This window comes from Rhinolophus ferrumequinum, chromosome X (assembly GCF_004115265.2).
Source record: "Rhinolophus ferrumequinum isolate MPI-CBG mRhiFer1 chromosome X, mRhiFer1_v1.p, whole genome shotgun sequence".
NCBI classification, from domain to species: Eukaryota; Metazoa; Chordata; class Mammalia; order Chiroptera; family Rhinolophidae; genus Rhinolophus; species Rhinolophus ferrumequinum.
Window position 1 is genome coordinate 1,721,570 of NC_046284.1, and position 23,936 is coordinate 1,745,505.

At 44.8% G+C, this 23,936-nt stretch overlaps 2 protein-coding genes across 4 annotated transcripts; both read right to left on the minus strand.

The window, feature by feature from the left end:
* Positions 1-557: 557 nt before the first annotated feature.
* On the minus strand, positions 558-4,419 carry ITGB1BP2 (integrin subunit beta 1 binding protein 2). 2 transcript variants are annotated; one of them, XM_033108425.1, is made up of 11 exons: positions 3,916-4,419; positions 3,621-3,670; positions 3,475-3,531; positions 3,254-3,399; positions 2,497-2,591; positions 2,333-2,391; positions 2,149-2,219; positions 1,960-2,059; positions 1,598-1,711; positions 1,283-1,345; positions 558-930 (listed from the first exon to the last, which is right to left on the minus strand). In XM_033108425.1, exons 1-11 carry the CDS (start codon positions 3,977-3,979, stop codon positions 712-714), a joined length of 1,038 nt encoding a protein of 345 aa, XP_032964316.1. In that variant the 5' UTR covers positions 3,980-4,419; the 3' UTR covers positions 558-711. The 2 variants fall into 2 exon arrangements, with proteins under 2 accessions (XP_032964316.1, XP_032964327.1); XM_033108436.1 differs by lacking the exon at positions 3,916-4,419 and having other exon boundaries at positions 3,240-3,531; positions 3,621-3,893.
* Positions 4,420-4,551: 132 nt separating this feature from the next.
* Positions 4,552-23,530, minus strand: NONO (non-POU domain containing octamer binding). 2 transcript variants are annotated; one of them, XM_033108412.1, is made up of 11 exons: positions 23,362-23,530; positions 12,180-12,327; positions 11,007-11,200; positions 9,418-9,719; positions 8,484-8,579; positions 8,105-8,301; positions 7,680-7,764; positions 7,209-7,311; positions 6,615-6,654; positions 6,268-6,377; positions 4,552-5,559 (listed from the first exon to the last, which is right to left on the minus strand). In XM_033108412.1, the coding sequence occupies exons 2-11, from the start codon at positions 12,316-12,318 to the stop codon at positions 5,425-5,427; spliced, it is 1,401 nt and encodes a 466-aa protein (XP_032964303.1). In that variant the 5' UTR covers positions 12,319-12,327; positions 23,362-23,530; the 3' UTR covers positions 4,552-5,424. The 2 variants fall into 2 exon arrangements, with proteins under 2 accessions (XP_032964303.1, XP_032964294.1); XM_033108403.1 differs by lacking the exon at positions 23,362-23,530 and adding an exon at positions 17,624-17,780.
* Positions 23,531-23,936: the final 406 nt, after the last annotated feature.

Below are 23,936 nucleotides of genomic sequence, written 5' to 3' on the forward strand. Positions count from 1 at the left end.
TCAGGGTAGGTAAAGGCAGAGGCAGAAAGTAGATTAGTGGTTGCCAGGGGCTATGAGTTTGGAGGGAAATGGGGGGTGCCTGCTAATGGGTCCAAGCTTTCTTTCTGGAGAGATGAAAATGTTCTAAAATGGATTGTGGTTGCACAACCCTGAGTATACTAAAAAAAAACAAAAACCCAGAATTTTACACTTTAAATGGCTAAATTGCATCTCAATAAAGCTGTACAAAAATGTACTTCTTCTATGGAGCTTCCCTTTCTACTTTAGTCCACACTGATTTCTCCATTCTCTCAACTCCTGCAGCCCTTAAAAACTGGACTTCTCAATGTAGTCCTCAGTTAAACTACATGATAATGTTTATGATTCTTTCCTGTGGATTAACCTTGACTTGTCAGCAGACTGGAAGGGTTCTCTAAAGTACCTAACACATAACTGGGCATACAGTGAGGCCTCAGTAAGTACCTCTCACTCTCACTCTCACTCTCTCACACACACACACACACATACAAGATGGGGGAGTGGATACAGTCTTCATGAGGTGAGAGAACGACACTATGTGAAACTGCAGAATACAAGATTTATTAGGGGAAAAACAGCGGGGTTTGGACACTTGTTCTCCCCTCCTTCAGCTTCCTGCTGCTCAACCGTATCCTGGGCTCTGAGGTCCTAAGAGTCAGTGGGGTCCTGTCTAGACACGCCTGTCCGGCGTCACTATTCCCCCATAGTTTCCTCCTCCTCTGTCCAGCTCAGATCATCGTCTGAATCGTCAGACTCTTCCTCATCCATCTCTAACCCAACCCCTGCCTTAGCCTTCTCAGCTAGTGCACTGGGGTGCTCCAGCTGGGCCCAGGATCCTGGGTCAGCCTTCACCAGGGAGATTTCAACCCGACATGGCATCAGGGAGACAGAGCTCTGCTCCACGTTTATGACCTGAGGAAGGGGGAAAGACAGAGGAACACAGAAGGAAGAGAAAATGAGGAAATCGAAGGGATTGGGGTCAGGGTGGGGAGGTGATGAATGCCAGGGAGGAAAATCAAAAAATGCAATGTGGGGGGAAAGGTGGAGGAAAAGACAGTATGGTAAGGAGGAGAGAGATGAAAGAAAGGAGAGAGGGAAGAAAAGAGGGAGGGAGAGGGGGAGAGAGAGACTATCAAAGTAAATGAAGAGAAAATCTCCACGTCTTCCCACTACAACTCCTACCCTCGACACCCTCTCCTCATTCCAATCTGGCCCTTTTCACCTCACCTGCCTCCCCCTCCCGTGCCCCCTTATCTTCACTTACCCCCCAGAGCTTCATCTGTGCTTGAAACACACGGTTACCATCAAAGACAAGGTGGACATGAAGCTGAGAGAAAAGAATTGCAGGGGTAGTAACAATCCCAGCGGTCAGGATGAGTCATGGCACAGAACCGGAACAGGCATGCCCCTGCATCCGCAGGTCAGCCTGACACAGAACCATGACCTGAAAGCTCTGCCTGCCTTCCTCGGGACTATGGGGTCTACATGTTAGGTGCATCCAGCAGCTCTGCCTGTTAGATGTGACATTGTAACGTCACCCAATTCGCTAGCCTCCCATCCCGCATCAGACACCCCTCACCTCGGTCTGGCTGGCTTTCACCCAGTTGAACGCAGGAAGTGGAATCTGGCCATACACAGTCACCACTACTAAGGAATCGGTCTGGTGCCAGTCGTGACGGCAGGACGCTGCTAGCTAGAGAAGATGTGAAATGTGGGTGGTAAAAAGGAACTCTTAACCCAGGGCGAGGCCTCACGGTGTGTGGAGAACAGACAGACAGGCTCAAAAAGATGAACACTACCTCATATTGCAAAGCTTCTGGGCTGTTGAGGGATAAGGAGCATGAAAGGGACCCGATAGAGAGCCTGGCTATGGGGTGCAGGGAGGAGAAATGACTTCTGGAATGGGGTTCTAATCAAGAGTTCAGGGAAGTTGGGACTTACCTGCTTCCCCCAGTCATGTCTTCCAACTCTGCATCCTGGCTGTGCCAGGAATGCCCCAAAATCCAGGGTCTGGATGCCGCAACAGCTCCAAGACTTCATCCTGCAGTAGGAGGGTAATTCAGGGAACGCCTTTCCCTTCCCATCTTGCGATCAACACTGTCACACAGCCCACCCAGGCCCCTCCCTCACCCCTCATGGAATCGAGGTGCTCCTGGGTGATAAGTACAGGGAGTAGCATCGCTCTCAGGGCCTTGGTAAATCTAAAACAGATCAAGGAGATAGGGAGAGTCAGGTCATTCTCAAGTGTCCCCCATGCAGCCTCATGTCTACCCAGTCATGCCTCAGCCACAGGCTTGAGCCGCCACAAACTCACAGCGTCACATCCTGGGTTCTGGCAGCTGGAACCAGTCCGGATCAGACTACTGTCAAGTCCTGGGCAAAGGAAACAGAGTCAGGAACCGATTTATTGCTTCCACCCAATTGCCACTTGGACTGAATTCCAGTCCGCGAAGCTTCTCCTACTAGGGACGTACTTACCTGCGCCCGGTTCCTGGTCTAATTCCTTCTGTTCCAGTGCCATTTCCAGGGCTTGGGATATATTTAGCGGAAGCAGCTTTGGAGGCAGCTCTGACCTGGGGTGTGGGTGGGGTGATTTAGTTCTGACTCCTTCACCAGTAGTCCTACCAGTTCTAATGGAGTCAAAGAAGTCTGATGAAGGTCGGGCGGGATTGTAGAGGTTGGGTAGCAACCCCATTGCCAGTTTTCTTCTCTGTGGACATCCCAAGTCCCTGGGCCTGGATAAATCCCCAGGGCTTCTCTTGCCCATCTACTCAGCCGCTCTAAACCTAACTGTATTTCTCTGAGAACTGCATCGCGACCTCTTCCTCTAATTGTGAACCTATTAGGACTTTCTTCTGTTGCTCCCACTATTTCCACAAAATTTCTCCCCTCTGCATCCTCCTGGCTGTCAAGACTACTATGTACATCGTTCTCTTGATGTCATACTTATTTTAAAGCCCACCCCCCCAAAAAAAAATCAAGTCATTCCCAACAATCCCCCTCATGAGGGGCCATCTGCTCTGTTACCTCAAAATGGCGATGCCATCACCCCCTAGCACCGTACAGCGAGGAACATTCTCTCCGGACACCGCTCTCCTATGGCACAAACTACGCCAGGCCCTGACACCTGGCCCTCCTCACATCTCTACTCCCTAGCTCCTGCCCCCACGACCCTTGCGTCGCCCCTATGAAGCTCCATGAATGTAGGAAAACCCAGGGACCTCCTGCTCTTTACTTGGGCCTCTCCCGGCGCAAAGTCTCTGCAGACTTCGGAATGGTCATCAGAGGTTTCTGCTCCTGCAGCGACGTGCTTGTGGCGGGGCCCTCAGGTTGAGGGACCTCAGGGAGCTTCTCAGCACAGTGTGGTCCCAAGGAACAGCCCTGGTACAGATAAGGAGAGAAGCATTAGACATAGAATCCCTTTAGGCGCAGAATCTAAGGAAGTCAAGAATTTACCTTGATGTTTAAGAACTCAGAGAAATCTACAGTTCGCTTCCGGCAGCAGGACCAACCCTGGTAACAAGAGACCCAACCCAGCTTAGAGTCCTGGGTGTTATTTCCTTGGAAAATGCTCTTGCTGTCCCCCCTCACCTATACCTCACCTTAAGTGCATCATGGAAGATTGGGACTCCAGGGTGGTAGCAACAGGAATCTGTGGATACCGGTAGAAGGATCAAGGAAGGAAAGGTAACTATACCAAGTATCACTTCTTACCTCTTCCCCACGTTTAGATGGTTACGGTTTTTCCATGTAATGCAAACAAAAATCAGTAGATCACCCAGACGAGTTAAATGAGGGCAGGCAGACTAAATTTCATTCTCTCCTCCTCTAAGACTGCGCACAACTGAGCCCTCCCTAGCACCCACAGAGCCCCCTGGCAAGGTCAGGATTACTCACCAGGAAGGTTGGTGTTGGGATCAAAGTGCTGCCCACAGCCTTTGTTACGGCAGAGTAGAGACATGGAGGTGTTAGTAGAATTACTGAAAGGGTATTTCAAGGAGTCTGGCTGCCGAGTGGTGGAACACCTCTCAGTCTGAAGGCTTTTAGCTGCCTGGAAGGGCCAGCTGTGTCTATCTTTAGTTCAGGAGGCGTACACCTCCTAACATGGGCAAGGGAACTTCAGTTGGCCTTCCCAGCCAATAGGAAAGAACTCAGGAGCTCTTTAGCTCTGAGGCTCAAGAAAAAAGCGTGAGGCAGAGTAGGGCTTGGAACTTGGGTGAGGTCAGCGAAGCACTGCTGAGACAGTTTTAGGCTTACGGTGTCCTTTCCAAGCCTGACATACCAGCAGCTGCTCACAAATACCAGTTTTGAGACCCCTCCCAGCTTAATGAGGGTACGCCAATCCGTCCAGCCCATTTTTCTTTCAAAGCAGCAGCTTTCCTCCTGTGCACGGCCAATAGCACCCATTGTCAACCACTTCAGCCACAGTAAGCATCCAGCCTCCCCGTGATTCTTTAAACAAAAGGCCGTAAAGGTTGTCCTTAGAGGGCTAGAACTCCCCTCCCCCTTCCCCTTCAAAAATAGCACAGAAAATTAAAAGGCTTAAAATGTATTTTAATAAGTTGATGCTGCATGACCGCTTCATTTCTCAGAAAAATTCCAAACGGCATCAGGGACAAATCAAACATGGTACACCGATAAAAAATGCACAGCATAACTACTAAGATAGGCAAGGCTAAGAGCTACTGTCAGACCTTCTGTATACAGCAACCCTGTTCCAAGATTGTACTAGGCCTATCAAGAAAAGCTATGAACAGCAACAGCAGACACAAAAGGGCCACTCCTGGGTTGTCCTCACCCAAGAAAAAAATGGAGGCAAGTTAACACAAGATTTTTTAAAGATATACTAAAATGAAAACCTCTAAGAGAAAATGTCTTCCTTAGGACATGGAGGGGTAATATATGGGGTATAACAGAACCGTACATGTGTTATCTGTGACCTCTGCGGACATTTGCCTGAATTCCCCCCTGGGAGTGAATGGAGAATGAGACTAAGGTCATTGGGGGATGTTGCATTTTTGTGGTATATGTGGCAGTGTCTCTGAGGTTGGGGGATTATAAAGAACGAGAACCCATGTAGAAACAGGATGGACGAAGAATGGAATGATCAAGATTAATGGGGGCTGTAACTGGATCCATTTTGCCACGATCCCCCCACCCCCCAATAATCACGAGACTTCAGGAATGCACCACAGTTTAGATTAGTTAATCGACATACCACATAATTGACTTGTTAAATACGGCCCCTCCCTTGCCCCCTGCCTTCAGCATACTCCCTAGAGTAGTACAGGCAGGGAAGACCTAACTATTGGAGGAATCCCTAACACTTTTCCAGGGTAGAATTCTGGCTAGTCCAAAAAGGGTCCTTCTTTTAAAGGTGTTGGGAAACTAGACACTGCAACTTTATTAGTATCGGCGACGTTTGTTTGGAGCGAATTCAGCTCCAGGAGCTGCACGGTTGAATGCAGGAGGGGTTCCACCAATTGCTCCAATTCCTTCCATTGCAGCAGCTTGGCCAAAGCGTTCAGTTGTTGGTGGGGTCTTAAAGAGAAAGAGAGCAACATTACGGTAGAAACTCAGTCCTAAGCTGCCCACCCATGTGTAGTCCCTCCCTCAGAGGGCATCCCCACCCAGTTAGTCAAGACTCCTGATGCTCGGGGGTCTAAGCCTCTTGAGAACTCGAGCAGATATCCCACCCACCCATCCCACCCTTAACTCGGCATCCTTCCTCTTACTAGCTAAGCAGTATTACATACTCAATTCCTAGGATGGCTAAGCTCTCTAGCCACGGCCTTCCTGAACTAGGTACATGGGATGGACAAGGGCAGACCATCACTCTTCAAACAACCTGAAGCCGATCCAGTTTGAACATTGTGACACCAGAACCACCCTCCCCGCCCAGGACTGTATGAGCCCTTATAGCCTTTTGGATTCATACCTATTTTATGTGATAATGTCCAGCCTTCATTGCCTTCCCTCCAAAAAAGAGCCTGTTCACCCAGGGTAGCAACTAAACAATCAATCAGACTGGCCCATCAGAGGCATCTGCTTAACTCCCCAATATACTTTGAGAATGTGTTTGCTCAAAATTCAAAACTAAAGATTGTGAGGTTACATTTCATGGGTAACAGTGGTCCTAAAGACTGGTGTCTGTAGCAAAATTGTGGCAGGCCCAGGAGACTGTGAAGGCAGAGTCCTTTCTCCTCCTGTCAGCATTTAGAGCTACGGTAAGGCCCTGCACTGTATTACCAGTCCCAAGGTTCCATCTGGCATCATAGTGGCAGGTCCTGGAGGAGCTGGGGTACCAGTTGGCACAGGAGCAGGGGGCATGGCGCCTCTGTTGTTTATGCCCATAGCACCTAAAGCCGACAGGTGTGATCAGTACAGGAGACAGAGACTGTCAGTCTCTTTCTGTTCCAAAGGAAACAATTCAACAAGACTTCTGGGCTATATGTTCCCCCCACACACACTGAAAAACCCTGACGCTCGTAGAACTGTCAGTCCCTTAATCTGGACTAGGTAAGACAAGCTCCACAGTTCACCAGACATGAGACAAAAAAGGGAAATCAGAGCCATTAACCTCCCCGAGTCCTTACCTCCCATAGCCATCTGGCCCATCCGAATCTCCTGCTCTCTCTGAAAAACAGAAAATACTAAAGACAGTCCAAGACAGCACTGCATTCTACTACAATCCACTGAGAACTACACACTAGGGGCCGTAGGTAGAGTGATGGCACGTTCCAAAGTGCACTGAGCCACAGCTGAGGACCACCAGCAGCTCCCCGCTAGCTGTGCAGTGAGTTCAAGGTCGGAGCCACTAGGACACAAGTCAGAGTCTCCTATTAGGAACAGGAGATGAAAGGAAAGGGGGAAGGTAGTTGATGTCTTCTAGGGCTCCAACCTGTACAAGTGGGAGGACAGCAGAGGACCAATCAAGGCTGGTCTATGTCATCCTGTAGTCGAGTCTAAGCAGCATATACTGGCCCCAGCTCTTCATCCTACACTGCCTGTGGGGCAACAAGAGCTCCCCATCAAACCTTACCTTTCCTTCCTATGGATTCTTAAAGGAGTTTCTTAGAATGGAAAAACTGATCCTACCCTGCTGTGTTTCATAGTCCTAGGGGACAATTCATGGTGGGTTTGTCCTATCATGCCTGGCCTGCTATGTCATGGGCACAAAGGAGATATACCGCATCAGGGAAGGCTCCCTTGAATCCTTCCTGCTGTCGCCGCATCATTTCTTCCTGTTGTCGCCGCATCTCTTCCTCACGGCGCCTGCGCTCCTCCTCCTGCCTACAGAGAGTGACCAAGGTATTTAAGCAGAGGCATTCCAGAACTTGAACAGATTATCTTACTACTGGACTCAGCCACAGAGATCTCTCACAGTACTCCACGGAAGTCACTGGGAAATGGGCCCCAAAGCAGCCTAGATGTGTCCTTCAGGGAAAAGGTTCTCCTTCCCCAAAGGGGCCTCAAGAGACCGGCACCCAGTGGCTTTCTCTTTAGTGTGGCCCTGGGTGATGCATAGAACTGCGCGCAGCTCAAACATCTCCCATCCAAAGGGGGACTTCAGGAGCAGCCAGGGAGCGTGAGGTAGGTAGGAAGCAGGAGTGAGAGCACATCTTAGAGCTGTTGGAGAGAGAAGGTTCGAGGAAGAGTACCTGAGCTCCAGCTGCTTTCGTTTTTGCACTTCTTGGTTGTGCAGCTCTTCCATTCTCCGAAGTTCTTCTTGACGCCGCATCAGATCTAGAAAAAGAACCAACCAATTGAGAGTCCTCTTCATTCTCCTCATACGGGCCCAATAATTTTCCATAATTAAAGATCCAGAACACAAAGGGGATATATAATCCCTGAGTGGCCATCGAGGTATCCAGATTCCAAAAATGAAGCCAAACCTATTATTTCCTTCTCCACAGAATCCAGTATTCTCTGCCACATCTCCAAGCTCATTTGCCTACCAAGATCAACAAAATATTTCAGAGAATAAAAGGAGAAGTTTAGGCCTTTCTCTACTGATCGATACAAAGACTGTCCTGGAAACACTGACTGTGTCCTTCTCGTTTTGCGCTCACAGGCCTCTACTTACCCTGCCTCATTAACATGACCTGGTGCTCATGGCGGGCGGCCTCCATCTCCATCTCCAGCTTCTCACGGGCCTCCTTGATATTGCGGTCCACCTGGTCCTGCTGCTGCTTCTCCATCTCAATGAGTGCCTTCCAGCGCATGGCATACTCGTACTCAAAGGAGCCAGGCTGTGCGAATCTAGGTGGCTGCTCGCGCTCCCTAGAGACAAGTTCCTGGCTTACTAAAGCTGTCCAAGGTTCCCCCAACTGAGCACTGCACTCCTCCCGAGGGCCAAGACGATGGCTACCAGTGAACGCACAGAGCACACCTGCCTCTTCTCCACACCGCTTTCCTAACAACAGGCAAACCCCTAACGGAGCCTTTCAGGAACACATACATACTTGTGAAATTGCTGGTTCTTTATAACCAGCTTCTCTGGAAGTCCTTCTTCATCATCTAACTGGTCCATGGGCTCCACAGTCACAGGGCGAGGAAATCTGGGAAAGAAAGCTCAGTGTTATTGCTTACACACTACACCAGGCTTCCTCTCTACACATGCCACTGACACAGTGGACTGGGTAGGGGTTAGGACTGGACAAAGAAACAATATTCCAAAGGGATTTTGATGCCCAGTCCCAAGTAACCAACTCCTTTTAATGGCATTATATAGGGCTCACAGGATCAAGCCCAGGGTCAGAGGTCTGAATGCAGCCTTTCAAAAATGTTCAAAACGAGGGCGGCCGGATGGCTCAGTTGGTTAGAGCGTGAGCTCTTAACAACAAGGTTGCCGGTCCAATTCCCGCATGGGACGGTGGGCTGCGCCCCATGCAACTAAGATTGAAAACGGTGACTGGACTTGGAGCTGAGCTGCGCCCTCCATAACTAGACTGAAGGACAACTTGACTTGGAGCTGATGGGTCCTGGAAAAACACACTGTTCCCCAATATTTCCCAATAAAAAATTTTTTTAAAAAGTTGAAAACGAGTAGATATAGTACTTAAGTGCAGCCTCAATATCTGGCATCTACAGGACTCCAGACATCAATTTGAGGTAAATGCTAAGATGCTACATGTACAAAACATCTTTTCAGACTTACGAAACTTCAAAGGGGCAATTTAACACTGATTAAATGACGACCTACTGAAGGACTGAAAAGGGTTGATTTCTCAATCCTTAGTACCATTTGCATCAATTGAAGATTACACGGAAAACGCTACTAGAAAGCTGAATTAGTAGCAACAGTCCTTAAATGAACATAGGAACGTGGTTCCTAAAAGCTTCCACAACAGGAAGGAGCAATATAAGGTCTGTTTCTGAAAACGACCCCTCACTCACGTGGTTAGCAGGAAAGAGCCTTCACTGCATCTGTCCAGAGCTTTCCGAGCAGCTGGCTTCCCTGAGAACTCAACAATGCCTTTTCCTGAGGGCCTTCCTCGGTCGTCCACAATGACCACAGCCCTCTCCACCTGGCCGAACACAGAAAAGGCTTCCTCCAGCAGCTCGTTGGACACATACTGAGGAAGGTTTCGGACCGTAAGGGATGCGCTATGGCAGGCAAAGCGCACACGCAGCTGCTTTCCACGGAGTGGCATGTTGTCCAGTTCCACTTTGGCAATCTCTGCTAGAGTTCGTGTTTCCTAGAAGCAGAGGAAAGTCAGAATTAGCTCAGTTTGACAGACCAACTTGTACAGCCATCGAGTCTAAAGTAGCATAGCTTAATGCAAAATGTTTCAGGAAACAAAACGAAACAAAACCTTGCCAAGAAGCATACAAAGAAACATGGATAGAACTGGAAGAATGGAATTATGTATTTCAGATAACTCTCTGGTTAGCCCAGTTGCTCTAGTGACCTTGCAATTAACCAGCTGGAAATCCTCAAAGTTAATACGACTCCCATGGTCATCAGTATCATGGATCGTTATCCCAAGTGGTTAACAGATCATCTGAACAATGACCGACCTAAAAGCTACCCTTACAATACAGTAGGCAGAATATTTTAATTTCGGCTAGCTACATACATGTTTAACCAGAGTCACTTATGCCCTCTAAGAGGTCTCTTTAGAACCACAGACCTTGATGGGACTCCATTCATATTACTAGACAGGAATCTGAGCCCCAGAGAAAGTGTCTTGCCTATCCAGTCTCGAGTGAGTGGTAGTAGATCTGGAATGGAAACTACTTCTGACCACCACATCTTGTTCCTCATTTATGGAGACAGACAATGCCTAGAAAGGTTTCCTCCACATGCTAGAATACGTTTCCTACATCAAATCAGATTTTTAAAAAACATCTACACTTAAAAATGGTTAAGATGATAAATGTTATGTCATGTGCATTTTAGCACAATTAAGTTAAAAAACAGATACAAATAAAACTGTCCCCTCATGGTTTTAAAGAGTCTTAAGTGAGACAATACATGTGGAAGGAAGGGCTCTGGAAATAAATTATATTATAAACCTTGACCATTACTAAAACAAAACCCTTTTTTCATTTTTTTCTGACAAAAATCTAACATACTAAAATATCTATGGATGCTAGTAAATAGAGGAAGAGTATCGATGAAACAGGATTAACGATGAGTTGATAATCACTGAAGCTGGGCAGTATGTGCAGGTTCGTTATACTATTCTGTCTGCTTCTACGTTTGAAATTTCCCAATTAAAACAACACAGTTCCAAAGGGCATACTTTGGCCCTAGTATCTTAGGCAAAAAAAAACCAAAAACAAACAAACAAAAAAAAACTATGTTGTCCTTGAAACAAAACAAAAACCTATGAGGAGAAATCAAAATAAAACTTGCATTTTTTTTTGTCCTGTTCCACCAACTACAACTACAAGCTTTTAACAAACAGACCATCAGAATTATTTACTGCCTAATTTTCCCTACCCATCATTCCCCAGCTTCCCCGCCTACAGCTGCTTACCAGTCGGATAAAGCCAAAGCCCTTATCCTTATGAATGAAGACTTCGCCTGCCTTCCCATATTTCTCAAACAGTTTCCTCATTTCCTCCTCAGTGATGTCAGGGGGAAGGTTGCCCACAAAGAGCCGGCTCCGTTGGGTGAAGGTCTTCTCTCCTGGTTTCCTAAAATTCTTCAGGTCAATAGTCAAGCCTTCATCTGAGAGAAGACACAGAGTCATTCAATAGATTGGGAAAAGAGATTTACAGTCATTCTCAAAGAGCTACAACCACTGCTCGATTAGGAAGCCACACACCAACCATGCACATCCCGGTGCACTGTGTCCACTAACCACTTATTGTTAAATTGCACCCTAGGATGTGAAAGCAGTATGCCGAGATCTGGGGGCACTTCTCAATGGCCCTACATGGGCCACGAGCCAACCTGGACTGAGTCAGAGACAGAAGGACAATACAGGAACTATTGGCCAAAGAAAAAAATTAAGCAAGTCAAGGAACTCTGTGAGAAGGGATCGGATTTTTTTTTTTTTTTAAATGTGAAACATAATTGTGCCATTTTCCCAATCTCACCAATCTTCATTACCTTAACAGTTCCCATTCTTCCAGGCTTGGGGTAATGGAATGAAAAGAAATGCCTTAGGAAAGAGTATTCTTTGTAGAAATCTCTGGAAATAAAGAGGGTTGAGGTAGGTTCTAGTCTTAAGAGGTATACAATAGGTATTCAAAGTTTGTTGAATGAATGGGAACCTGCCTTTAAAGACTTTTCACTCTGCTTAAAAATGGGCTGGCACAGGCCCCAGGCTAAAATGACAATAATCAGTACCAGACTACTACTCCATTAAGTCTTAAAGACTTGTTCTTTATTTTTCCTGAGTACCAGTCACCTGATGATTACCTCTAAGAAACCAAGCTGAGAGATAAAACATGCAGACATCTGTTTAGCAGTAGAATGTGCCAACATAGCAAAACAACCTGTCTGCAGTCAACTGCTGTCCCACAACATGTCCGCTCCTTGGTTTCAGAGAATCGGCCTTTTTCTATCCTAAGTAGTAAGAGGTACTAGGGAAAAGAAGAACAAAGACCTATACCTTTGTAGTCCCAAAAGACTAATCTGAAAACCAGGAAACCATTCCCAAGAGGGAACCCTCGCTCTCCCACTTCACCGAGCGCACACTCACTTTGGCTGCTGGCTTGCTGCCCATTTGCAGGTATTGGTGGCGGCGGCGGCTGCTGCTGGTGCTGCTGGTGGTGATGCTGATGGTGCTTCCTTGGAGCATGGTTTTGCTTCTCCAAGTTAAAGGTTTTGTTACTCTGCATTTCTGCACCCTACAAAGAAAACGCGGGCTGTCAGTCACCTTCCTGATGACTTCTATGCCATGAATCACCTGTTGTATCCTGTCTTTTGCCAGATCCAAACAATTGGTTATTTTGCACAAGTATGGCAAAGGAGTACAACTCAAAAATCTCAGAACGACCCAGCATTAGCGCTCATGTTGCACATAGAAACTAGACAAGTTCCAGACGAGAAGAACCTGCACTCGAATGACTTGAGGAATCCTCCAGTTCAATAATGTTAAACATTAATACGAAGTTACTTTCCCAAAAGAAGCTACCCCCTAAAACTTGGCCCTATCATAAGAAGGCACATTCTGAACTATTACGCCTTGTTCTTCTCTGGCAGGCTGCACAGTCCTGGCCTACATTAGACACTGTTGAATGAACAGATAAAGTAGGGGCTGTGGAGTTATTCATGCTTAGGTTTGTATGTACCTGGTCCTAATTCTTAGTAGTTATGTACCACTCAGTAAATTACTTCTGCATCAGTTTCTCAAGCTGTTGTAAAGGGGATAATAAAAAATACCTACCTCTCAAGGTGGCTATGAGGATTAATAAATACGTGAAAACACTAGTTCAGTACTGGCATATATATAGTAAGCACTCAGTGAAGACTGCTACTGACCACAATGGAAAGATAAATGACTACCAAAGCGGTAACAGCAGCAAACACAAAAAGATTAAAACATTAAAATGTTAAATGCTGTCATTTGAAAATCAACATAAGATTAAAACAAAATGAAAATTCCTGGTACAATCCAGACTAAATTCAAGTTGATGGTTTTAACCTGCAAATTTTCTAACTGATCAGATTAACAAACTAAGGACAGCCTTCCTCATCCAAGGACAGTTCTTCAGTAAATGAAATAAAAGGGCAGAGTCAATTCTAAATCCATTCCCCTAAACACAAACCCCTCTAGTCAAAAGGACCTTTTCATGAATATTCTTTAACAGTCTATGCATCCTTTAAGACAGCGAGTTTCATTCCTTAGTTGCAGACAATCTGACAAAAGCTTGGTGTAACTTATTTGGGATGATGGGCAGATGAGAATACTTTTATGTGTATAAAAACTTCACTAATAAATTTTATATCATATCCCACCAAAACTGGAAACGCCTATGCAATTATGAAATATACTATACCCAAAAGTTGTTTCATAAGACAATAGGTAACAAGCTATCAAGATGTTCATATTCTTTTACTCAGGAATCCCATTCCTAGAAATTTAGCCTAAGAATTTAACTTTAACATTTAAAAATCACATCCATGAAATATTCACTGCAGTGGCCTTTATGGTAACAATAAAAATGACTTACGCACCCAGTATGAGGGGCATGATTTTTAAATTATAGAGGTGCATCTATATAGTGTTAAAAATTATGAAGACTAGAGGGGTAGTAGGTTGGGGGAAGGGGTTATTGAGGGGTGTAAATGTCTAACTATTATGTTTCTTTATACATCTGAAACTAATAAAATTATGAAGACTAAAAACATGAAAGGTGCTAAGAGGGAAAGGGTTTTTAAATGCATGAAGGTAGACAAGGAACAAGAGGTAGGAAAAATGAAGATTGTCCTGCTTGTAGGTTACTGACAATTTTTTTTTTCTAATTCATTCAACAAATACTCACTGAATGCCTACTATTACTATTTGCTAGGTGCTATTCTAGGTGCTTGGGATGCATCAATGAACAAAGCAAACATTGTTGCCTTTAGGGGAACTTACCACCTAGTGAAAAAGAACAATATACATAATAACAGTTACATAGACTTAAGAGGTTGAGTGTTACAAGAAAACAAAAAAGGAGGGGGAAAGGGATCGGGAGTGGAAGGTGGGAAGATCGCAATTTTAAATAGAGCTGAGCCAAGCCTCACTGGAAAGGTGACATTTAAACCCACACTTTAATTTTCTCATTTATGTCACTTCATCAATTTTGTTTCTCATTAATAAGGCATCTATTACAAAATACATCTTTATTATAAAATTCCTAGAAATGAAAACAAAAACAAACATCCAAAAACCCACCACTTAAAACTAGTTACTGTTAACATTTTGATATACTCTTCTAATCACTGATTCATGTATTTGTAGGTACTCTAAATGGGATATTGTAAAAACAGTTTTGTAACCTGCCTTTTCTACTTTATGACACATGACGAACAGCTTTCATGTCATTAAATCTTCTATATTAATTGTTAATGGACACAGCATTCAGCTGTCAACCAAGCCCCTGTTGTATTGGACACCTGGGTTTCTCATTTGTCACCATTATAAATAATGATCATAGCTAAATCTTGGGGCACAGCCTGAGTAAACATGCCTCCCACAATTTCCATTTTTGCTGCTTTACCTTCCAAAAGATACATTACCAGTTCAATGACTATAATCATAATGTACCATTGTATAATTCAGCTTTTCCTCATTTCTGTGGTGTCAACATAATTGTAAGTTTTAACAGCTACATAAAGTCCATCTGGATTACACTAATTTACTGAACTACTCCCTACTTTGAGACATTCAATGTTTTCCTATTACAATGCTGCAGTAAATATCTTCTTGCTTATAGCTTTCTGCTTATTTCCTTAGGATAAAAATAGAATGACTGAATCTATCTTTGTGACTCTTGCCACATGGTGCAGCATTGTTTTCTCAAAAAGTTGTAACAACTTTAAATGCTATGAATAGAGCTAGCAGTTTCAAAGCAAATGGGATACTTAAAAAAAGGAAATCATGATTTTAAAATAAGATGCATAAAAGTAGGAAATGAAAACATACAAAATTTCAAGTCTACCCCAGCAACAGTTGGGGGTGGGGTAAGGTGGGCATTAGAATCAGATCTTTTCCTGTTTGAGTTCCAGGTATTAAACACCTCCCTTATCCTGACCCCAACATGGCCTATAGCAGAAACTTGAATGATCTTCACAGCCATTTCTTCAACTAGGTCTTCTTACCTCTGGCTAGAATTCAAGGAACCTCTTTTTTGCCCCAGCCTCAGTACCCTGCTTCCCATTCAGGAATCCACAATTTATATTTACATGTTAATAGAAATCTTTATAGAGATCCATTCAAACTGAAATATTAAAAACTCTTGTTATTTATTTTACATCTTAACCACACCTCACCATCCCATTTCAAAAAGGCCAGAAATGACCTACCTCCTTGAGAATAAGCACTGGGATATTCTAAACAATTTAAGATTAGTTCAAGGGAGGTTATTTTTGATTTTACAAAAGTGTAGCCTGGTAGTTAAGGTGATAATACAAGAGATTTATGGGCCATTATATGCCAGGTACTGTGCTAAATCTGCATTATCTCATTTAGTACTCACATTCTTCTGGATAGAAAAATGATGCCCATCCAAGGTCACAAGAGGGATGGAGCACGGAGTAGAGAATCTCATACTTATCACTATACTAACAAGCTTTGTAATCAAACTCAGCTCAGTTTCAGAGTTTATAGAATCCAACAAACTTACTAGCTACGTCACCTAACTCCTGAGCCTCAGTTTCCTCACCTAAGATGGGGATAACAATACCTCATAGGGCTGGTTATTTTAAGGACTAAAGGAGACCATGTCCATAGCAGACACTTTGTTCCTGCTGGCAGCCACTTCCCTTGTTTCTACATGTGGTGGGTGCTGCAGTTAGACGAATGTCATCAGTTATTCTTCTCCATTCTTCTGGATTCTAGCAAAAACCATTTTTTTATAACCGAATTCCCTACCTTTGTGTTTTGAAATAAATGTCTCTATAATGCTTATCTTTATCATCTTTCCCTTCACTTTGTTCTTTCCCAAGCAGGTGTTCAATGGTGAAGACTGAGTAATCTTGTATACACCACCCAGAAAGTGCCCACAGAGTACTCAGTATGTACTCAGCAAGTACTGTCCCCATCACCTACTTCTGATAACCACCAGTATAATTTGGAAATATGTGCAGAAATCTGAGTAATAAATTCACTGCCCCATAACCATGGGGCCTCTGAGAACAAAGCACAAAGATCAGAAGAATTTCTGTCCTAAAGACTAACTCTGATGATGGGCTTGCTCGGGAGAAAAGATGTATTGCTGGTTTAGAAAGACTGGGCTATGGGGCATGAGATAGCTGCACAAATGTTTACGTACAGGACAGAGTAGTATGTCACCCATATCTGAAATATAAACAAATGTCCCTTTATTTTTCAGGATAAGGATCAAATTTTTAAGTGGAAACTGTGGGGAAAATCTGGTAAGAATCTCCCGGACTGAGATGGCCGCCTGAATCTGAACGACCCTGAAAGCTGTAGAATGCACTGACACGGTAAGGTCCTTTTCTATTTTCTAAGACTTTCTTAGGACCATTTAGTTAATAACAAGGAAGTTGGACCAAGATACAGTATAAATCTAGCCAGTGTCCCCCCCCCCCACTGGAGTTGCCAGATTTAGCAAATGCCCAACATAGTAAAATTAAGTTTCCGAACCAAAAAAAAAAAATATTTTTTTAGTGTAAATGCCATGCAACGTATACCTTTTTTAAAAATCGCTATGTGAAATTCGAATTTCACGGGGCGTCCTGGATTTGATCTGGCTACCCTACCCCCTACACTACACCCTGATCGAAGATACCAGTGCCTTCCAGCCTTCTCTACCCTGACTTCTGTTAAGAACACAAAGAAAGGTGTCACCTTACGACGATCGATTCTCCAAGTGTTTGAAAACACTCGGTAGAAAATCCATCCAATGAAGTTTCATTTTTAGAAGTGATGCTACACATGGGGCGAGGAACTAGGCAAAAAGACTGAAAAAGGGGCACACAGGAAACTGACGAGGGAAGCGGCGGGGTCTGGAGGAGCACATGAACTTCCCAGCTAAGAGTTCTGACAAAGAAATGTCGCCGTTTCTCATTCGGAATTCGCGGCCTCGTCAGGCCGAGGGCAGGACGCCCGACAAAGCAGCTCCAGGGCTCCGGGACGATGGACCCCACACCCTCAGGCCCAGCCTCAGGCCTGAGTAATTTTGTATAAGGGGCCGGACGCTTCCAGACAAGACTAAGATGCAAGGCCAGGTCGCACAAAGAGACGCGGCAGGAGAGGAAGCGGGAGGCCGGTTCCCGCGGGAGGCCAGCCGAGAGCGCTGGGCCCCCGCGGGTGGGCTGAGGCCGGGGGCAGCGGGGACAAGGCCTCGGGAGGCCTCGGGACGAACGACCAGCCTCCCTCCAAAGCTAGCCTCGCTCTAGCCTCTTCCTTCGCCGATGGTCGCCAGAAAGCCTACTCCCCTCTCAGACGACAACCAAAGTCGTCCCAAAACTCACCCTCTACCGACTGTTCTCTCTCCTCGGAGTAACGGCGACGCCACACGGCCTCTACCGTCCCAAGAAAAGAGCGCGCGATCGCCGGAAACGAGACGACGGAGCTCGGTGCCTCCCCAGGGGTACAAAGTGCCATTCTCGATTGGTTACCTGACCTGCTAATCAAGGTTCTCTCCAAAGGCGGAGTCTGTTTTCCGCCATTTCTACGACCCTATTGGCTACCGAGTGCGAAAGCCTGAGTTCGTGTGAAAGACAGATGGGGACAAAGAGCGAGGCTTTGTACCTAATGCGCACGCGCTACTAGCTGTCGGCTCTAGACCGAAAGGGGAGGGGGAGAGGAGGGGATGGAGGCTCAGAGGGAGAGACGCGAACGGACTAACGGGAAGACTGAAAGCTCAAGTGACGGGAGGGGGAAAGGAGAGGGAAAAGGAAAAGAGAGGAAAAGAGAAAAAGAGAGGGAGAGACGGGGAGGGAGAGAGAGAGAGAGAGAGAGAGAATGTGCACGTAGGCGTGCTCTGAGGATTCGTGCACTGCGCCTGTGCAAGAAGCAAGAGTAACAATGTCATTGTATTCAGTGAAGTAGATCTAGCCTTTTCCTACTGAAAAAAATGCCCCGCCATGTTTCTTTTTTCACACTTCCTCATTAGGGCTTGCACTCTGACACTCCATGCTTAATCAGATTTCTAGTTGCTTCTCCTGCTGCCAGCTCTGCTCATGAAGCCCAACTGAAATCGTCACCACTGTGCTTATGGTTATGGCTGTGGTTATGATTATAGAACGAATTGTAGCCAGCACCCTCATTTCCATGGTAACCAGGGAACCCAGCAATGCAAACACCACTATTGTTCCTATGATTTACAGAGATTCAACAGGTGTCATCATTGCCATGGGTACATTGTAGGCCTCCAAATCAGACTGATTTTCCATATTCTGTAGGACACCAATCAGGTAATCACCTTCATTTTTGATAGTGCCTAACAGGTCCTGTGGTTAATCAAGGGCTACAAGGCTCAACTGATAGGTCTTTGTAGTTAATTCCCACTAATTAATTCAAATTTGGGGTTTCAGGGTGTCCCAACTGGCTCCACCTTATGTGGGGACACAGGGAACTAGACCTGCACTACCCAATAGCACCTTCTGCGATGACAGGAATGTTCTGCATCTGGTATGTTCAATAGAGTAGCTACTGGCCACATGGGATCATTGAGCTTGAAGTATGACTAGTGCGACTGAGGAACTGAATTAATTCCATTTCATCTTAATTAGCAACAATTTAAATAGCCACATGTAGCTAGTGACTACTATGTTGGACATCTAAACCGGTGGTTCCCAAGCTTTTTTGAGAATAAATAACACCTCTATTGTGAAAAAAAAAGAAATTTTACCTCTATTCTAAAAAAGGTGGGGTTTTTTTCCTGCTCATGAAAACAAACAATACTCAACAGTATAAGAAGAAAAGTCTCTCCCTCTACTCATTCCAATGGTTGCAATTGTGACCACTTTCTTGCATTTCTATTTTCTGTGTACTGTCCTGGTCAAACAAATGTTTATACTTTTTTACACATGAAGGATTAAGTTATACACACTTTTCTGAGTCATGACCTTCTTACTTAAAAGATACTTGAGCTGTCTTTCTATATAAATGGATAAATATCTATAAGGACTTTTTAATATCAAGTATTTTATACTCCCACATGATGGTTCTTAGTATCTGTTGAGGGGAAAAATTACAAAAAGGCTACTATGGGTTCAGTAACATTTTAATGAATGTTAATCATAACAGCTGTCTACATAGAAAACTAAAGGAGCAAATTAAAAGAGAAAGTGTACATTTGTGTATCTCCTCAAGGCAATCATAACCTGCTTGGTAAGCAGAGAAATGTTAATGTAAATAAATGGTTGCAGTACTGGAGACAAAAGAACAGCAGATTTGAGGTAAAGTGTAAACTCAAAGGAAGCAGGGCTCTGGTTGAGTGGATCAGGAATGGCTTCACAGGAAAGAGCACCTTTGAATTGGGTCTTAACCAAGAGGTTGAAGTCAGAGACCAGTGTGCAAATGGTCCGAGACAGAATGACCTGTGCTTTATTTAGGTAATCTGTCATGGTTGAAGAGAAGTGGGAAGGCTGAGTGATAGGAAATCAGGCTAGAGAGATGGGCATAGGCCCAATAATTAAGGGCCTGTGCCATGCTTAGAAGTTTGTACGTGGTAGGTGACAGAGAGACACTGAAGGGTTTTTCAAAGATAACTTATGTTGTCTTTTCTGATTATAAAAGTAATATATACTTATTGAGGGAAAAATTTGAAAATACACATAACCCCACTATGCAGAAATAACTGTTAAATTAACATTTTGGCATATTTCTCCTTTATTCATTCATCCATCATTTCATGCAATAAACATTTATCAAGTATCTATCACGGACTGTGCTAGATGCTGGAGATAGAGATGAGTAGAACTGGTCCCTCCTGTTGAGCTCACAGGCTAGCATTTTCCCAGTGTCCCCCTAAATGCAGAGTTCCTTTTCTTCCTTCCAGGGTACTTTAGAATGGTATAAAACGTTAAATAAGAATCCACGTGTTTCTAGAGTTAGTTTTAAAGAGTGAACCTCCATCTAATCAATAACTGCCAAATAGTACCTCCATTTGTTTGACCAAGTTATATATAGCCTTGCCTGTTGTGAAAAAATAAAGGTTTGCCATCCGGCAGTAATTAGTTAAAGCATGGTACATCCAAATGATGGAATGATATACAACCAGTACAGTTATGTTGTAGAACATATTGTACAAGATGATTCCAATTTTGTAAAAAGTATGTATCCAAAAAAAAAGAAGAAAAAAAAAAGGACTGGAAATATATACATCAAAAAGAGCAGTGGTTATCTCCAAGTAACCACTTGGGATACTTGGTTACAGTAGGTGGGATATAAGTGATTATTGCTTTCTTCTTCAGACTTCCTGTGCTTTCCAGAATTTTTACAGTGAACATTTACATTTTTGTAATCAGAAAAAATATGTATGTATAACTAAAATGAAAGGGCTCTCATGAGGACAGGGACTTTTACCTGTTACATAGTGCTTACAGCACTTAAAGGAGTGCTTTATAAATGGTGAATACCAAGCAAGAATCAGGGTACTATGGGGGAACTAGCAAGTAACAGAACTGAGTACTGTGCGGTAACTAACAACCAAGGCTGAAAATGACAGTGTCCAATTGCAGGCCATACTCTTACCCCACACCACCATCCCCATCAGCCCATTCTACGTTAGAGCCTTTCCTCTGTGGCTGATACATACTCAAAACTATTAACTGTAGGCACTCTTAGCTCTGTGAAAGCCAAAAGTATTATTTATTTTAAGAATATCGGGGTGGCCGGTTAGCTCAGTTGGTTAGAGCACAGTGCTAATAACACCAAGGTTGTCGGTTCAATCCCCGCATGGGCCACTGTGAGCTGTGCCCTCCTTAAAAAATAAATAAATAAATAAATAAATAAATAAATAAAATCATGTGGAGCTGTCCCTTTAAAAAAAAAAAAAGAATATGACGGCTCCAGGGTGTGAAGTCCCAGACCCTGCATGAAGTCGTATACATTTCTCTTATAATAATAGTGACTACAGAGGGTGCCAAAAAAAAATAGTATCTACAGAGGGTGCCAAAAAATGTATACACATTTTAAGAAAGGAAAAAACTATTAAAAGTATAATAATATATACCGATAACAAAAGATGAATACAAGTCATGTTTGACGTCTGCAATGACAAGAGGTGCTCAACGTGGTTACCATTACCGTTCAGACACTTCTGATTATGGTGAACTACTGCTTGAGGAACGTTGACCAAAGTGTCCACTTGTTTACCTTCTTTTGGCAGCCCCATGGTATTAAACATCTGCTATATGTCAGACAGGTGTACATCACAATCTTAATAGCATCCCTATCAGGTATTATCTCCATTATTTCTGCCCAGTCTTTTTCTACGTGTACAGGCATATAGGATTCCTCCACAAAATGAATATAATATTTTAACTCCTTTCTAAAAATGTAACATTATGTCCGGAGAATTTTTGTGTGTCATTAATTTTTTAATAGACTTTATATTAATAGCAGTTTTATGTTTATAGCAAAAATGAGCTGAAAGTACAGTTCCCACATGCTGCCCATCCCCCCAAGGTGCACAGCCCTGACTATCAACATTCTTGACAGATATAGTTATAATTGAGGAACCTACATTGCTACATTGTTCAAAGCCCATTGGTTACATAAGAGTTCACTTTGGTGGTGTACATTCTATTGAGTTTCGATAAATGTATAATGTAGCCACCAATTATAGTAGCATACAGAATATTTTCACTGCCCTAAAAATCTTCTGTGCTCTGCGTCATTCGTTTGCTTGTATTTTTAAGTAGTTGTTAATGACTACATCCATTGCGTGAGTCTAACCAGAATTGATTTAACCAATTCCCTGTTATTGGACATTTAGATTGTTTTCTTATCTCTGTTTTAAAGATGAGAAAACTAGGATCCAGTGACTTGACACCTGACTTGTCCAAAGTCAACTGGCTAAAAAGTGGGCAGAGTTGAGATTCCAATCCTGGTTTATCTGCCTCCAGAACCCACCCACCTGTATGCCACAGCACTGCCTCTGAGTTAATTATACACCATTAACCCCCCTTTAGATTGTCTCCTCCCAACTTGAAACAAGGCATTCTCCGCAATCAGAGTGGCCAAGGATCCAAGCATGTGTTGAGAAGCACAGGCAATACAAAAGAACCAGGTGTCCCAATTGAGATGAAACAAACTGAAAATGCAGAGGGAGGGAGGTACATAGAAATAAGGAGAAGTTGGGAGATGGGGGTACACAGAATACTGGTTCAGATAAAGAGAAAGCTGGGGCTGGGAAACCCACAGGGAAAAACTCTTGGTTTTATCTCTGTGTATAGGAGAGAGCAAAGATAACCTCAAGGCCATGCGGGGAGTCAGGAAGGATAAGGTTTCTGGGAAAGTGACTGAGACAAGCATAATGAGCATAAACGAGCATAAAACTGCAGAGGACTGTAAGGCTAGGAGAGGCTTCGTGTGGGAAGGAAGAAAGGCCCAGAGCAAAGAGGCAGGCTAGAGCAGGCACTGTACACCCAACGTGTGTGTTCCTAAGTCAGTGGCAGGACTCCTTTCTAGCCTGGGTCTCCTCTAGTATCTCACATACTAAATGCCCTCCGGCCCTTAGGGGCTGGAGGGGGAAAGTGGGGAGCGGGGATTGTGAAATGCTCTAACTATAACAGGGACTGAGAATAGGTCCTGGCACACATTTTTTAAAGCCAGTAGGCCTAATGCTAGTGCCCCTTCCCCCTACCCCACTTCTCTAGCCCAAACCTCAGCCACACCCACAAGCTAAGGACCATCCAGGAGGGGGGCCGTGCGCGCGCGCGCGTGCGTGCTCTTGCATTGGAGAGGCAGAGACAGAGACCGAGACAAAAAGAGACCGGGGAAGAGAGAGTGCGCGCCAGGGAGAGGGAGAGAGAGGGAGGGGGAGGAAAGAGATGGGCAAGGACAGAAAGAAAGAGGGAGGGAGTGGGAGACAGACAGACAGACGCGGAGGGGAGGGGGGAGAGAGAGAGAGAGAGAGAGAGAGAGAGAGAGAGAGAGAGAGAGAGCGCGAGCTACCGGCCTTGGTGAGGAAAACTACTTAAGAGATAACGCAGGGAGCTCCTGCAGGAAGACCTGGGGAGAAGATCCCAGAACTTACCCCAAGACCGTTGAGGGAGTGGGGGGTGTCTTTGCAGGACCTGGTTTTGGGGTCATCAGGTAGTAACGGTTACTGCATAGGCGTTGTCACTGAGCCAGAGCCATCTAACCCGCCCTGGGCAGTTAGAGACCAAGCTTAAGACACCCTACAACTATGACTCTCAGAATGGTTAGAGGGGCCCAAGGCTTCAGACAAGGGGAGGAGGGGCACGTGAGGGCTGAGTCCCTGACTCCCCCCACCCTCCGCTGTCACTCACTACCCTAACAGTCACCCAGGGGGCGGGCCCCAGAGAGGTGGGGTTGGGGGGAGGGTAATCTTGGCAGGCGCTTGCTGCATGGCGTAGGTAGGGACTGTTGAGGGGGGTGGTTAAACACGAGTGGGAAGCGAAGAGAGACACGGGGAGGGGGAGGGGACCGGGAACCATTTGAATGAGAGGAGGGGATCACGGGTAGAGTGGGCTCCAGGAGGTAGGGCGGGCACGGGTGTGACGGCGGGGCGGGGGCAGACTCTTGAGCCAGGTGAGGGAAGCAGGTGCGTAGATCTGTTTTTTGTGGGTTAGTGTACTCGGCCCTTAG